Source organism: Passer domesticus, chromosome 4 (assembly GCF_036417665.1).
Source record: "Passer domesticus isolate bPasDom1 chromosome 4, bPasDom1.hap1, whole genome shotgun sequence".
NCBI classification, from domain to species: domain Eukaryota; kingdom Metazoa; phylum Chordata; class Aves; order Passeriformes; family Passeridae; genus Passer; species Passer domesticus.
Window position 1 is genome coordinate 58344034 of NC_087477.1, and position 15210 is coordinate 58359243.

General features: G+C 34.8%; 1 protein-coding gene across 12 annotated transcripts in view; it reads left to right on the plus strand.

The window, feature by feature from the left end:
• FRYL (FRY like transcription coactivator) overlaps window positions 1-15210 on the plus strand; it is a 157397-nt gene that overhangs the window by 82263 nt on the left and 59924 nt on the right. For 8 of the 12 annotated variants that reach the window (XM_064418204.1, XM_064418206.1, XM_064418207.1 and 5 more), the window contains 13 exons: window positions 2236-2280; window positions 5501-5604; window positions 6232-6340; window positions 7440-7526; window positions 8178-8349; window positions 9029-9161; window positions 9401-9508; window positions 10733-10970; window positions 11585-11770; window positions 11854-11940; window positions 12697-12965; window positions 13387-13582; window positions 14526-14650. In XM_064418204.1, the coding sequence (XP_064274274.1) occupies window positions 2236-2280; window positions 5501-5604; window positions 6232-6340; window positions 7440-7526; window positions 8178-8349; window positions 9029-9161; window positions 9401-9508; window positions 10733-10970; window positions 11585-11770; window positions 11854-11940; window positions 12697-12965; window positions 13387-13582; window positions 14526-14650 (1859 nt within the window). The remainder of the gene's footprint in view (window positions 1-2235; window positions 2281-5500; window positions 5605-6231; window positions 6341-7439; window positions 7527-8177; window positions 8350-9028; window positions 9162-9400; window positions 9509-10732; window positions 10971-11584; window positions 11771-11853; window positions 11941-12696; window positions 12966-13386; window positions 13583-14525; window positions 14651-15210) is intronic. The other 4 variants (XM_064418201.1, XM_064418202.1, XM_064418208.1 and 1 more) reach the window with 2 other exon arrangements.

Sequence of the window (15210 nt, forward strand, 5' to 3'; positions counted from 1 at the left end):
ACCATCAATTGGTTGATAAAGACATCAAGATACAAATCAGTCACTTTCTTGTAGTTATCATACATGTTCTTTATTTGATTGTGATTAACTTAATTCATGATTTTGCCTAATGTATTGATTTTGATCATGTTAATTGATTCTTTGATCCTCCTTCACAACACTGATTCTGGTTAGCTATGACAGTTATGAAGCTTATTTGTAAAATATGTAAACCAGCATGAAGTCAAAAGGAAACTGGTTTAGCTGCTTGGATTGTTTTGGGTCATTTTGTTCTTACAACATCCTTCACACCTTTCTGTTGCTTGTTGGGTTCTGTATATTTTTCATCTAACATTATTGCAGTTCTTTTGCAATATTTGCCTTGATTTTTGTTTCGTGGTTTATTTTGCTTATGGAGGCTGCTTGTGCTTTTGTTTTTAAAGCTTTTAAAAATCTCCTTACAGTCTAGGAGTTGCCTTTTTCTGGCATAATGTCCATTGCTGGTAATGGATGTATTAAAACTATGAATACCAGTGAGTTTAACTGGTATTTGCTGAGCATGCATTTTATATTTTACTTAGATTTGTTAACCACTAACAGCTTAACACTTTTACTGTAAGGCTCTATTCAGCAGAAATTCCAAATACGAATTTCTGCAATTCAGAATTTGCAGCATTATGATGCTATGCCATCAATGAGTCCTTTAGGATATTTTATAGCTTGGTTTAATTCGGCACACCAAATACTATCAAGTGTTTTGGGTGCCTACCTTGTTCAGAAACTTTGTTGAGCTTAATCTTGAAAAATACACCCCCACTGTCCTGATGTGTCTTATGAATTAATATGTTCCTTTGTTTCTGAAGCTAATTAAATGCATGCACTGTGTAATAAGTAATCTCATTAATTTATAAATCTGAATTTCACAGCAGTTTAGTATTACAGATTTTCCCTCCCTCATTTTATTTCCTGATTTTCTAATGACTAAAATTATTTTATTTGGAGTTATTTAAATATGTAAAATGAAATGAGAAATTCTAAATCCATTGCCTCTAGTGTCCTTGTTATTAATAAAGTAATTTTGAAAGTTACTAGGAGATACTTATAGCACTAATAGGATTCATTTACCCCTACTGTATTTGTTGAAATTAACAAATTAGGAATTGAAATAGTGATAACACTTAGAGTCTGTCACAGAGATATTCTATGAAAAGTACAGGCGTGCTAGCAAGTCACCAAGAGGTAATGTAGGTCATGGATTCGTGGTGCTCTCTTTACTCCCTGGTGAGTGCCCAGTGCAAGCTCTTCCTTAGCCAGGAGCACCATGCTGCACGTTGGTGACTGAAATGAGCCATTTCCCATTTGCCATGCTGTGAGAGCTCACGCCTTTGCAGTGGCCCTACAGTACCTGATGCAGTTTGTTCATACCCTCCCTTACCTTCTGGTCCTATATTAAATTTGATAATGCTCCTGAGAGTGCTCTGAATCTCAACCTGGCAGTATTTATGGTCTTTGTAAACTCTCTGTGCCGGGTTTCAGTGCACATTGCCTTTAGTTATCCTCAAAGCAGGCTTAGTGTGTGGGGAGAACATCCTAGCCTTGCTGAAAGGAGGAAACCTAGTGTCTGGAGCAGTGCAAATAGCACATGAGTGAGCTGTAAGAGTCAGTTTAGACCAGGAGTGTACGAAAAGGTTGGGTTTTTTTCTGGTGTATATATATAGTTGGCTTTGTCCCACAAATCTGTTGGGATGCTGTTTCAGCACTGAGCCCAGCAGGCTTTTTTTACACATTGTAGTGTAGGCAAAATTCTGAGTTTGTTCACCAGACAGTAACGCTGGGTCAGTATTGTAAAACACTTTGCTTACTTTTTTTGACTAGTATTTACACAGACTAATTCTAGCAAGTTTCTGAGAAAGTTGATACATTTTTGGATTAATCAGAGCTGTGGTATCTTTACTACCTCTTCTGGAGGGAGGAAGGAACATTTTAAAAAACTGGAGAAATGAGAGAATAGTGTCTGTCATTCTGCACCACTGTTGGCTGGAAAAAGAGTATTTTTATTTTTTTATCAATTTACCTGTAGTGTCTGTTGAAAGTTGGAGGAACGTTTTCTGCCACTATAGCAAACCCTTTATTTCTACTGAATAGAGTCCTTGCTAGACAGCTATCTGTTGGTTTTGAGCTTTTTTTCATCTAACATGCATGTGCCTTCCATTCTCATGTTTGTTATGTTTTGCTGTCTCACATTGCTTTATTTAGATGCCATCTAACAACAGTATCAGAAAACAAATAGAAACACTGCAGGTGAGTTAATATATTGTTGTAACTTAGTGAAATGTTGCTTTGTCTCATGTAAATACCTTTGTTTTGTTTTTTTTTTTTAATGTTATTTGTTGTATTTTGTGCTTTCCTTTCTTTGTAAAATTGCTGTTAGTTCTGTTAGAAGCAATAGGACTAAGAATAGCTAATGTTTTTCTCTTGCCAGGGAGTAAAGGAGAAAGATCAGAAAATTGTCTAACACCACTTTTTCCTTGGGGGTGAAAGTATGGCTTTGTGAGATTGATTATTAATATCACAGCTGGTTTCCCTGAGCAGCAGTGCATGTTTCCTCTGGAAGTAACTACCTATTAAGATGTATGGGTTTTTCTGTTACTTCATTTCAAAAAGTGTCTTGCATGTGAGCAAACTGAAAACATTTTCACAATAAAAAAATGTGAAACTGATTTACTGTAACAACTTGCAGTGCACTAACTTGAAAGACTTTTACACTGTTGGTTTTTCAGGTTTTAAAAAGTAGGAATTGTTTTAGTTCAGAACAGAAGAAAAGTTTAACATCAGTATTAAAAAGTACTTTCTTCAGTAAGTGACTACATTTGACTAACATGGAAAAAATGCTATTTTGTTTCTTGCCATCATTGAGATTTGTTTTGTTGACTCATTTTAATGTGTCATGTAAAACCACCGTACTTTGCTCTTACATTTTTTGGTTTTGTAACAGATACTATTCCTGACAACTTTTTTCATGGTCTGCTGATACCATAATTTATGTTTAAAAGTTTCAGGATTTTAAACAAAACTATGGGTTTTTTTTTTTAAAAAAAAACAACAACCATATAGAGTACTTTAAAATCTGACAGACATAATCTGAAAAAGACTAAAATTCTACCAGGTTGTTGAATTACATAGCCATATACTCCTTGTTCTAGTTGCTCTAATGTCTAAGAGAAAATAAATACTGCCATCTTAAACACCAGGTGTACATGCAGTGTTGCAATTCAGACCCCAAAAGCAATTTTCTTTTAGCATATTTGTTTAGTTCTTTATTGTAGGAAGAGATAGTGAAAATTTTCAATGCTTAAAATAATAAAAGTACTGCAGAATTTATTTCCTATTTTTAAAAGGTGAATGCCCCTATATATGCTCATTTTTTCCTTTGTAACAAGGAAACTTAGTCATAACCACTCAGAAGTAGCTCTACTGGATGATAAACCTGCTAACAGATGGAACATTGTTTACACATTATTAAACTATCTGCTACCTCTACAATTTTTTTATTAGATGATTGAAAGCCAACAATAATTTTTTTTGTTTACTTCTGGACATGTAAATTAAGCTCCCCTGTAGAATAGCAGAAATTAGAAAATTGAAGCATTACTCATTTCAAGATGCATTTCAGATGGACTTTGATAAGACTTGTACCAATGAATTGCCCAACCTGCTTTGAAAATCAGTAATTGTTGGCTTGTAAATTAAATACAATGAGTAATAATATTGTGGTGTTTTTGCTGTTTAAGCTGATTAGAATCAAAGCTATTACAGTCTCACCTTCTGGTACACTTCCTTCTTCCTCACAGTAGCACTGCAGGTAAATTAACTGAACAGTGAGACATTTGTCTGTGTGATTAGTAAACAGGGACAGGTCTAACTTCTTACTGGATAGATTTAGTCCAGATCACGTCCCTAAATTTACCAACTGCCTAGTTACAGGTGCTAATTCAGAGGTGATGGCATCTGATGTGTGAAGGGAAGACAGAACAGCATGATCACTGATGTAAACTGGGTTATTCCCTCTAATATTCTGGTAGTCAGTCTTGTGTGTTACTTGTCTTTCCTACTTTGAAATACCACTTCTGACTCTGTGATTCTGTGATAGGCTTTTAGCCTTTCTTAAAATAAGATGCTGCCACAACCAGTAGTCTGGACCCACCTGTGGTTTTGGTTAAAAACACCAAAATTACTCTCCTTTGTGTATATAGTCTTTTACATAGACACGGACATGAGGTTGTTTTGTTTAGCTTATGGGTGCAAGTTGGACTTTGTTACTTCTAGAATTAATGTAGAGGGAGCATTGAGGTTGTAGGGGAAAGAACCATAAATGAGACCATCTCTTTTTGAACAGTATGGTTTTAGTTCCACTTACACCCTTTCTGAATTTGCGCTCCATTTTGTCCTGGGAGGGCAAAGCTATCTGCTATTATGACTCAGTGGCTGAGGCACAAAATAGGAAATTAATTATCTTCAAGTCATCACATGTCTTGAAACAGAGAGACTTCGCTGGAGATGGGGAAGGTGTGCTTTTGGGGTTCTGTTTTTGGTGTTTTGTTGGTTTTGTTTGGGTTTGTTAGTTTAAATTGGGATAATGCCTAAAACGTTGACAACTCAGAATCATTTATTATGTTCAGAAATTTATTCTTACGGCCAGGTCCAGGAATCTTGTTGGACATTTCTAGATTGTAAGTACTCCAAGAATCCCTATTTGGAAAACAGGTTTCTGGAGCTGGTACAAAGAATGTTAGTTACTTACTGTTTTACACAGTTTAAGAGCTTGAAGGAGCAAAGCTAAACTCATAGTAGCAGCTTTAAGACAAAAATCATTTTGCGTTCAGTACATAATTTAAACTGAATTGTGCTGCTACATTTTATATTAATTCAAGAAACAGTAGCATAATTGTTACAATAAAAATTCATTGAAAGTGGGCAAACACTAATACAGCCTGAAGTGTCTTCGTTGTCTGAAGCCACACCCAGAGATGCATCTTTGTGTGCCTTCCCTGTTTTGCATTCTTTTCTTCTGCACCTGCTATTGTCTGCTGTCACAGGCTGAGTGATGGAATGAGACCTTGTGCCTGATCCAAAGCAGCTACTCCAATGTTTTAGACAAACTATAAATTGGTTTGCTATGAAGTAGGTAATTGTTGTCAATGGCTTGCTGAGAAAAGTTCTTGAAAGCAATATACTCTTGGTGTGTTCGTCTCAAGAGGAATATCGACTTTTTAATTCCTGTTCTGCCCTCAGAGTTAGAGATGTGTAAAATGAGCTTGAATTACTAGTTAAAAATTTAAGGTTAGGACATATTCAATATAAGCTTGTTTTTATGAAAAAATATAAAAAACTTGTAGCCAGTATTAAATCCATCTGCTTTCATTGTTAAAAAGATTATTTTCAAAAGTAAATAAACATTATAATAGAATTTTGTCAGTGTCTTACGAGCAACAATAACTGTATTTCTAAATTTATTTTACAGAATAAAGATCCCAAAATGTCCCGAGTTGCACTGGAATCTTTGTATAGGTTATTGTGGGTTTATGTTATTAGAATTAAATGTGAAAGCAATACTGTAACTCAAAGGTAAGTTCATTATGCAAAGTATTTTAAACTACTGGTGATGGAGATTTTATTCCAACCTAGTAATATCAGAAGAGAGCTTGAATCCAGCTCAGGGATGGTTTAGTCAAATAAACAGGAGACCAAACATTTTGTCTTAATAGAGAAAACCAAAAGCCCTTGAGTACCATGATAGAAAGAAGGAGTAGAGTCTAGAATTGTCTTTGTGGGGATAGAAGAAGGCAGAGAGATGAGCAGGAAATTTATTAAAGTCAGAAGGCACTAATGGTGGCAGAACAAATGGGGTATGAAGTGTCCATCACTAAGTATGGACTGGAAATAAAAAGGTTTTCTTTATAATTGTGTATAATGAGAATTTGGAATAGCCATTCAGATTTTGCCCCTCCTCCTGACTATTAGTAACTGGTTTAAAAAAGGATATTTTTCAGTTCATAGAGGAACTCTTGATTCTATGCCTGTGACAGCTGGTGCTGGGCTTCCTGTACGTGGTCCTACCTGTATAGGCTTCCATATTATTTCACAGTAGCTCCACACCCGCACTTCCAGATTTGAACTGTAACATATGTGCTGACATAAGGAGCTATTTTTAAAAGATCTTTTTATTTCTTTTTTGTTTCTAAATTCTTGTAGCCGTCTCATGAGCATTGTATCAGCACTTTTCCCAAAAGGATCACGCAGCGTGGTCCCACGAGACACTCCTCTGAATATATTTGTGAAGATTATTCAGTTCATTGCTCAGGTAAGAATACATCTAGGTAGAGCTAGAATAGTAGGATGAACATTATTTGGATGATATGTAAGTTTAAGGTTCATTTTTAAAATATTTGTACTGAATTAGTGGTCTCATGTCTTGAGTAGAATTTCTCCAAATATGTGTAACAAATGAAAGAACTCATTCTCTTTCTAATGGTGCCAAAACTTTTTTTTTTTAAACTTGAAAAACTGTTATGTACAAACATTATGCTGATTAGAATTTACATTTGTATTGCACTGTTGGGGGTTGTGTGTGTGTGTATATATATTTATATATGTTTATAATATAATTACTATATCCATTATGTATTTTTATAAGGGACGAAGCATTAGAACAGTAATACCTATGTATGTTTAGCTTGGAGACTGGCCTCAATAGACAGAAATAGTGTGCAATGAATGCAGTAGTGTACAGTCAGCATTCCATTATGATTTATATTATTTTAGTTGCTTCTCTTGTCCTAATATCAAAATGCAAGACACAGTCTCACAAGATGAACTCTCATTAACCTTATAGATTAGAGACATCTTTTCCTGTCTTAGAAATAGCTTGTCTGTGCTTCAGCTCCAAAACTATTTGCTTTTGGTCATACAGGGATGAGGCAGGATACACAACTCATTTTATTTTATTTTATTTTATTTTATTTTATTTTATTTTATTTTATTTTATTTTATTTTATTTTATTTTATTTTATTTTATTTTATTTTATTTTATTTTATTTTATTTTATTTTATTTTATTTTATTTTATTTTATTTATATTGTAGTATTTTTAGTACCTGAGGGCTTCTCTTTATCCCAATTATTTTTTTCTATAACAGCTCATGTTATTTGTAGAAATGTGTTTGATCTGATGATGAATTGTCTTGGAATTTTTTCAGGAGAAATCATTCAACCATATCAGGGGATGAGCTGTGTTGAATGGTACTAGATTTTTTTAAAAAGTCATAAGAATAAGGAGGAAAAAAGAGATATTTTATAAACTTTTTTTAATAACTTTTAAGACACCTGGTAGCTATGCAAAGTCAAAAAATTGTGCATATTAACAGAAAACAAATGATTGTACAAATCTATTTTCCTTTGTAGGAACGTTTGGATTTTGCAATGAAAGAAATAATATTTGATCTTCTTAGTGTTGGAAAATCACCTAAAACCTTCACTATTAATCCAGAGGTAATAATAGCTCATTACTTGCATGCCATGAGAGCAAGGCATTGGGGGATTTTTGGGGGGAGGAAGTGGTTAACTTTGTTTGTGCCAAGATAAAAGCAGATTAATTGGTATCTGAAGGAGTGTTCTGCTAACACTAAAGAAGTAATTGCTGCTGTGCGCTGTTGCTGTTTGATTTTAGGTGAGCAAGCCAGCAGCAGCTCTACAGTTAAGACTCATTTCAACAACAATTTCAGAAAATATGGGGGTTTTGTTACAATGTTAACTGTAAAGCTTTTTTTTCAGGGAAGTCATACCTAGCTCTTCAAGACTCAGTCTAACAGATGGGATTTTTAGCAATGTCAGTGTGTTGCTCTAAAGGCTCATATCAAGTCCTTGACTGCTCAGTACTATAAAATATTCTGTATCTAAGCCTGGGCCAAGTCAATTCACTTGAATCAGAGTGTGGAGCGGCACAGGAAACTTAAGCTCCATTCTTATTACTTTCATTACACTAATATGTAACATTGAAATAAGGTCTGTCCTACTGGAACCTTATTGTTGTCTGTTTAAAAGAGAGGAAAAATGCAGTTTCTATTTTGTTGCTGTATTATTTCAATATCGTAATTTTTACTGGTTTTTCTTTCCTTTTTTGTCCCTTTTTTGTTATTGAAGAGAATGAATATTGGCCTCAGAGTCTTCCTTGTCATAGCAGATAGCTTGCAACAAAAGGATGGTGAGCCACCAATGCCAACAACAGGAGTTGTTCTTCCGTCAGGAAATACTCTACGTGTGAAGAAAATTTTTCTTAATAAAACCCTGACAGATGAGGAAGCAAAAGTTATAGGTATGTTGTATTCTTTTGTAAGTTGGCATTTCAGTATGTATGTGTATATTCCCAGTTATTCTCAAGCAGTACATTAGTGTAATTTATTTATGTATTTAATTGTTAGCAAGAATTGTTTTGATTCTTAGAGAAGGCTGCTAGACAATATTGACCCTCTGGTGTCTCAGACTAAACCCATGCCTTTTCTTAAAGTGTTTTGCAATTATTGCAAAATAAGCACAAAGAAGCCTGAGAGTTAGTGTGGTAAATAGCATGGCAAGTTTTTTTTTTCTTGATGTCACTCTAAAATGTCCCAGATGTCTCACAGCTGAGTGGAGTAAGATAATCTTGATGCCTGTGTCTTGTTGATTTTCTGTGAATGAGGCAGTCATCTTCAAAGGACTATTTCAACATGTTAAATTTAAACTAGAACTAAAAAGCTTGGAATTGAGAAAATGAAGAAGCAGATAATGGTTACTTCATTGCTTTTGTTTTTTCTGAAGGAAGCTTTTACTTTTGTATAATATCTCATATTTCTATATTTATAGATATATATTTCATATATACATGCATTTGTTTTGACACCTAAAGTATGTATTTCATGTCATCTGTGCAATAAGAAGTTTGTCCTAAGCTGAGTAAGTGGCAGGTATTTAATAAAAATATGAAAAAGAGGTGATGGAAGTCTTTGACTTTCCAGGAATGTCCATATACTATCCTCAAGTCAGAAAAGCGCTGGATAGCATTCTTAGGCATTTGGACAAAGAAGTTGGAAGGCCCATGTGCATGACCAGTGTGCAGATGTCCAATAAAGAGCCAGAAGACATGATTACGTATGTACTGAATTGCAGCATTTTTGCTTTCACAGTAGCATCGCATTATTTTTACTCTGTAATGTTACAGATACCATCATTAAAGTCTTACAGTTGTGGGGCTTTTACTGGACTATTAAGTGAATGTTAGTTTCATTAGTTATTGATTAAAATGTTTGTTTCCTCCATAGTTATGGCATGAAATTGAAAATACATTTCTAGTGTACTGAAGTAGATTTTCCTGTTTCTTTGTTTTGTAGGGGTGAGAGAAAACCTAAGATAGATTTGTTCAGAACTTGCATTGCTGCTATCCCAAGACTGATTCCAGATGGCATGAGTAGGACTGACCTCATTGAATTGCTTGCAAGGTAAGAGAGGAGGGGTTCTGCTCTTAGTGGATGTTCTTTTTCAAATGCTGAGTGTGCACAATTGTCAGTGCCCTCCCTGTGCAGCGTGAGTCGCTGCATGCAGACCCTGTCCTCGCTGCTCCTGCCAGCCTTCTGCACTTGGTCAGGTTTTACTGGCTATAGTAGCAGGAGGTAAATTTATCCTGCAGACCTTGCACTTATTTTTAGAGAGAGTATTTTGAGAAGTAGGAGTTTATTTCTGTTGCTTTGGTTTTTTTTGAACTTGTTTTATCTTTTTGTTACCTATTTTGTTTTGCTCTGCTTTTTTTCCTTTCTTGTTTTTTTTTCTGTTGGGAATACTATAAATTTTCATAAAGTCATTCTTGTTTGACATTACCAAAATTACTCCAGGCACCTGGAGGAAATTTCAGTATTTTCCTCTACTAGTCCTGCTTTGTTTTTAATTTTTCTGTAATCCAACATTACCCATATTCTTCTATCTCTTATCTCAGTTTGAACTGAATGTACCTTATCCGTACTGATAAATAGTTGAGAATATTTTTAAAAATTTTTAATATGAGAATAGTCTGGCACAAATTCAGGACAGCTCATGGCTTTGAAATTATAAATCCATTTTCACATAATGTGTTGAGTTACATATATAAAAATTTAGTAATAACTTAAGAGAATAAGATTTTTCTAACACTCTTTCTTCAGTGTTTAAAATAATATGAAAGACATGAAAATATTAAGTAATAATATAATACTGGAATAGGTACCTTCTACCATAGCAGGCTTAGACAGATTTTTAAGTATATGTGCAAAGGATTTTTTGGTGAATTTTTTCTCATATCCTAAGTAGATGTCCTTTAACTGCAAAACAAATGTGTTATTTTCAATTTTAATTTAAAGAAAATAGCCTATCTATCTCAGGGTGCTGGTCTGCTGAGCTCAGACGCATGCAAAGATGCACCTTCGTTAGACACCTGATGGTCTCTCTTGAACACACTTTATTTGTATTAAGTTTTGGGAAACCTTGCATTATTTTGCTGCAGTAGAAGTTCCTTCTGTTCCTAGCCAGTTTCAGTTTTATTCAGAGCAGAAAGTGAATCTCTGTGGAATCTCTGTTCTACATTGTACAGTAAAGAAGGAAGAATAAACACCAAACTTTAAATTATAAAGAAGAAGAATATGGTGAAGAATATGCTTATTTAGGGTGATGATACCTGTATTTTTTCTGAACAGGCTGACAATTCACATGGATGAAGAACTTCGTGCCTTGGCTTTTAATACACTCCAAGCATTAATGCTTGATTTTCCAGATTGGCGGGAAGATGTTCTTTCAGGATTTGTTTATTTTATTGTGCGTGAAGTGACTGACATCCACCCAACACTTCTTGACAACGCAGTGAAAATGTTAGTGCAGCTCATAAATCAGTGGAAACAAGCAGCCCAAATGCACAATAAAACCCAAGATGCTCAGGTATATCTATTTAAGGTCCTTTGGTGTTAAAACATACTTGGAATCTGCATACAAACTTAGCAGTGGGCTTTACTGGTTTTACTAAGTAATAAAAATGTAGCTAAATTTATTATAGTGCTTGAAGACTTCTAGATCTCTCATTTTAAATTAACATTTTTATTAAAATAAAATTAGTCCCAAATTATTAAGTATTACGTGAACACGAATTCATGACCACATTTTGCTTACATTGTTGGTCATAATGTGTAACTGGAAATATGTTGGAGTTATTAAACAGTAGAACTAAACCCACCAATTTTTACTAAAGGGTTAAAATAATTTATTACCATAATCTTTTACAAAAGAGTATTACTTGAGGTTTCTTAAATTGATTCTTTCATCATGTTATCAGAAAGTGAAATAAAGATGTTCCTGTGGTATTTGTGTGGACTAAATTCAGAGAGGTAATAAAAAAGAAGTGACTAATATTACGTCATTCTCATAATGCAAAATTTGACCAATAGCCAAAAATCTGAATATTTTATTATTAAATCTGCCATTGCCAATAATAGAACTGTATCTTAGTTGTGTTTATTTTTTCTTTATTTGCTTAACTTCTGTGATGTTTTTCTTAGCGTGGTGTATCCAATGGGGCTGCCCATACCCTTCCCCTGGAGAGGACCCTTTATTCCAGTGTATTCCATGTGGTGGAAGGCTTTGCTTTGGTCATCCTTTGCAGCACAAGGCCTGCCACCAGGCGATTAGCTGTCAGCGTTCTCAGAGAAATACGGGCCTTGTTCACACTTCTAGAAATTTCAAAGGTAAGAGCTGATGACCCATTCTTAGCCTGCCTGGTGAAACCGCTTTTATTTTGACAAAGCTTGGTATGTTTTGTGTTTTGTAGAGTGATGATGAGTTGGCTATAGATGTAATGGACAGACTGAGTGCTACTATCCTGGAGAGTTTCATACATCTCACGGGGGCTGACCAGGTAGGACTGTTTTTATGTCAAGTTGCTTGTAAGATGAAGTAATTCTGTAAAACTATCATAAATAAATAGTACATATTTCAAATGATAGCGTCACTATGTTCATGCTGATTTTAAAAGCAATTTATCACCACAAACAGAAAGGCAAAAATCTGAGGAATGCCGTGAGGTTGACGCCACCATTGTAACATTTCTGACTGATAGTGTGTTGTTATCACCACCACATAAACACTGGGAGCTGTGTCTTTATCTGTTTCTTTTCATCTTGCTCACACACTGTAATTTCTTAAAAGCAAAGGGCACTGCTTTTTTCTGCAGTAATGCACTGTCATTACAGTCAATGTGCCCTTTATCCATGATGAATGCTATAATAACCGTCAGTGAATAACAGCTGAATTCCATACTTATGTATTTATCATAAACTCCTAAGTATCAAGGAAACTTCTGATTTTAGGATTAGGAAACAAATTGGAATTCAATAGTAAGGCTTTTAGAGTACAAATCTTTTGGAAGAATTAATCATTGTGCATGAAAGGGTCTTTTTGTAGGATTTACTATTTCCTTATACCAGTTTGTTCACAAACAACATGTTTCTATAGCTGTTCACATTAAGATCTTCTGTAAAAAGCCCTGTAAATTACTTTTTTCTCTGTTACAGATATGCTTTTGACACTGGTACTTTATTAGCTATATAACAAGATTGTTGCTTAAAATACATGGATATTAAATATTTCCTCATTGTCTTTTCTATGCACACAGACTACTTTACTGTACTGTCCCAGTTCAATAGATCTACAAACTCTGGCTGACTGGAATTCCTCTCCAATTAGCCACCAGTTTGATGTGGTCAGTCCCTCACATATTTGGATATTTGCACATGTGACTCAAGGCCAGGATCCATGGATTATAAGCCTCTCAAGTTTCATGAAGCAGGAAAATCTTCCAAAACACTGCCCAACAGCTGTAAGCTATGCTTGGACATTTGCTTATACAAGACTTCAGTTGCTGTCTCCACAAGTGGATATCAAGTAAGTTTATTTCTAAAATAAATACAGTATATTATATAGAGTATTATTTCAAGATTAATCATCATTGTAGTGTCATAATTGTTTCAGTGGGGTAACATAAATTCTTGATATTGTCTGTGGATTTAATTCAGCTTTATATAACAAAAAATTAAAGCAGATTTATCTGCATAAAATATAATCTGCGGCTAACATTAATTAATTAATGCCTTTGGCCATATTGTAAGTTCAGCAGATTTGAATATAAAAGCATGCATTATTGATGTACAAGTCTGCTCTGAATAAGTTATTCAGAGTTTACTATGTTAACAATTTGGGAAGTCGTGGCATATGCATAACTGAAAAATAAATTCAGTAGAAAACCAAAGTAAAATGTGGTAAGCTTCATTTACTCTACTGAGCTCTTCTCTTTCTTTTTTAATAGCAGCCCTATCAATGCAAAGAAAGTAAATACTACTACGAGCAGTGACTCCTATATTGGGCTCTGGAGAAACTACCTGATTCTTTGCTGCAGTGCAGCATCTTCTTCAAACTCCTCCACTTCCACAGGCTCTGTGAGATGTTCCCCTCCTGAGACGCTGGCGTCTACCCCAGACAGTGGTTATAGCATTGATTCAAGAGTAGGTTCTTCTAATACTTTCTGTAAATAAGTCTACATCTTATTGAAAATCAAAACACCAGAGGTGTTCTATAATAACTATCATGATTAGAAACTGGTATCATTTGTCTGAAAATATTTTTAAGATACCTTTTTTTTCATTTGTATAGAATACTGTTTTAGTTTGCTTTTCCTAACCTGTGGTATGTTTTTAAAGCAAATCCAGTCACATAATGAAGACATTTACCCAATCTCAAAATCATATCTTGCAGTAATAAGGAAATTCTTTGTTTGCTGTTAAAGGGGTGTTTTTGCTGTCATTAGACTTCTGTAGTTCTGAGCAAATACCCTCTCACTTCAATAACTGAAACAGGAACCTATTCAGGCATGATGTATCTTGTTGTATTTTCCCAATCGCAGATACTTTTCTGTCTTCATATCATCTGCAGGTTATGGTTGTTTTCGCTCCTCTTTGCTTCTTTTTGTTCATCTCATTTTTGGCTTCCTGTAAAAGATACAGTAGACGTGAAGATAATTCTTGGACTATGCAGCAGATTTTTGAGAGAAGCAGCCTGTTCTACTTGTTTGTTACCAAGATACCGTCCCTAATGCTAAGAAATTATGGACTGAAAGCTTTGTTCTCTTTGAGAACGACTCAGGAGTCTAAGGAGTTGGACACCAGAAATCTTCTTCCCCAAGGAGGGCAGATACATTAATGTGCAAAGCATCTGTGTATCATGCTGTGTGATTCATTGTCATCTGACTAGGAAAATTCAGTAATGCAAGAAATAGTTTATACTACTTTATTATTTCAGGAAATCTTTTCCATGTCAAAGATAAATTTCTCTTTTATCATTTTGAGTCATTGGTCCAGTGTGAATAGACTCTGAAATTGCAGTAGATGTTTTCATGTCACCACCTTGTGGTAGCTACTTCATTGTGTTTTGTTCTGGTTTTCTTCTTAGATTATTGGCATTCCATCCCCTTCCTCCCTGTTTAAGCACATAGTACCAATGATGCGCTCTGAGAGCATGGAAATTACAGAATCTCTTGTCCTGGGACTTGGCAGGACCAACCCAGGAGCTTTTAGGTAACTGTTGTGTTTCATCTATTTCTATTCTAATTGGTTACAAAGCTGGGGAATTGGAGCTCATTTTTTCTCTCCTTTTTCTTATTTTTTTTTTTCTTTTAAGAATTTAAAAAAAACTGTGACAACTGATTCTCAATGTCTTTCCTAGCATTTAGAGGCATGCTAGAGATGGTTAGAGATTGTAAGAATTTTATGTGAAGGTCATGCCTGCATAAAGAAAAGGAAGTTAGTAGAAAAAATAAACAGCTTATTGGTATTTAAAGCTGCCCTTATCTGAAAAAACAGATTGTGTGAACTAACAACATTTGAAATGTTAATTACAATCAAGTTTGTAGGAGTTGATAAACTGTCCTTATTGGTATTGCCATTGCTCTTATGAGGATGAATGAAGAGAGAGAACATCTAAGGGCACGAAAACCTCCTGGGAAGGCCATCAGATGTTCTCTGACAACAGCCAATCTCTGCTGCTGAGAGAGATTATGAGAGTTATAAAGTCGAGATTATGAGAGTTATTATGAGAATCATGAAGTTGTACCATACACAGCAACCAACTCTGCTTC